Source organism: Eurypyga helias, unplaced genomic scaffold, assembly GCF_000690775.1.
Source record: "Eurypyga helias isolate BGI_N326 unplaced genomic scaffold, ASM69077v1 scaffold13730, whole genome shotgun sequence".
Lineage (NCBI taxonomy): Eukaryota > Metazoa > Chordata > Aves > Eurypygiformes > Eurypygidae > Eurypyga > Eurypyga helias.
Genome location: NW_010226325.1, coordinates 1 through 283, shown reverse-complemented (window position 1 = coordinate 283; position 283 = coordinate 1). Strand labels below are relative to the sequence as shown.

The following is a 283-nucleotide window of genomic DNA, read 5'->3' as shown; positions in this document are numbered from 1 at the left end:
CAGGCTTCTTTCCCGGCGGCGCTACCCCGACCCCCTGTGAGTTTGGGGTGGGGACGGCAGAAATCAACAGTGCTGTTTGCAGAAAAAGTGATGTTTGTCTTTATTTCGAAAGGGGGGTGGCAGAGGCTGCGGCAGCAGCCCTGGATGATGTGTTGTCCGGGGCCGCACGCCCACCCTCTACCACCCGTTTTTGGGGGTCATGGAAGGAGATAAAAAGGGTGTCCACGGGAGAGTAGTCTGAATTGGGTTGTAGGGCGGTGCCCCACCTCACCCATTGGACTCA

The 283-nt window shown here is 58.0% G+C and overlaps 1 protein-coding gene across 1 annotated transcript in view; it reads left to right on the top strand.

The window, feature by feature from the left end:
* SEC16B (SEC16 homolog B (S. cerevisiae)) overlaps window positions 1-40 on the top strand; it is an 18949-nt gene extending 18909 nt beyond the window's left edge. The window contains exon 24 of the mRNA XM_010152680.1: window positions 1-40. Within this exon, the coding sequence (XP_010150982.1) occupies window positions 1-40 (40 nt within the window).
* The last annotated feature ends 243 nt before the right edge of the window (window positions 41-283 follow it).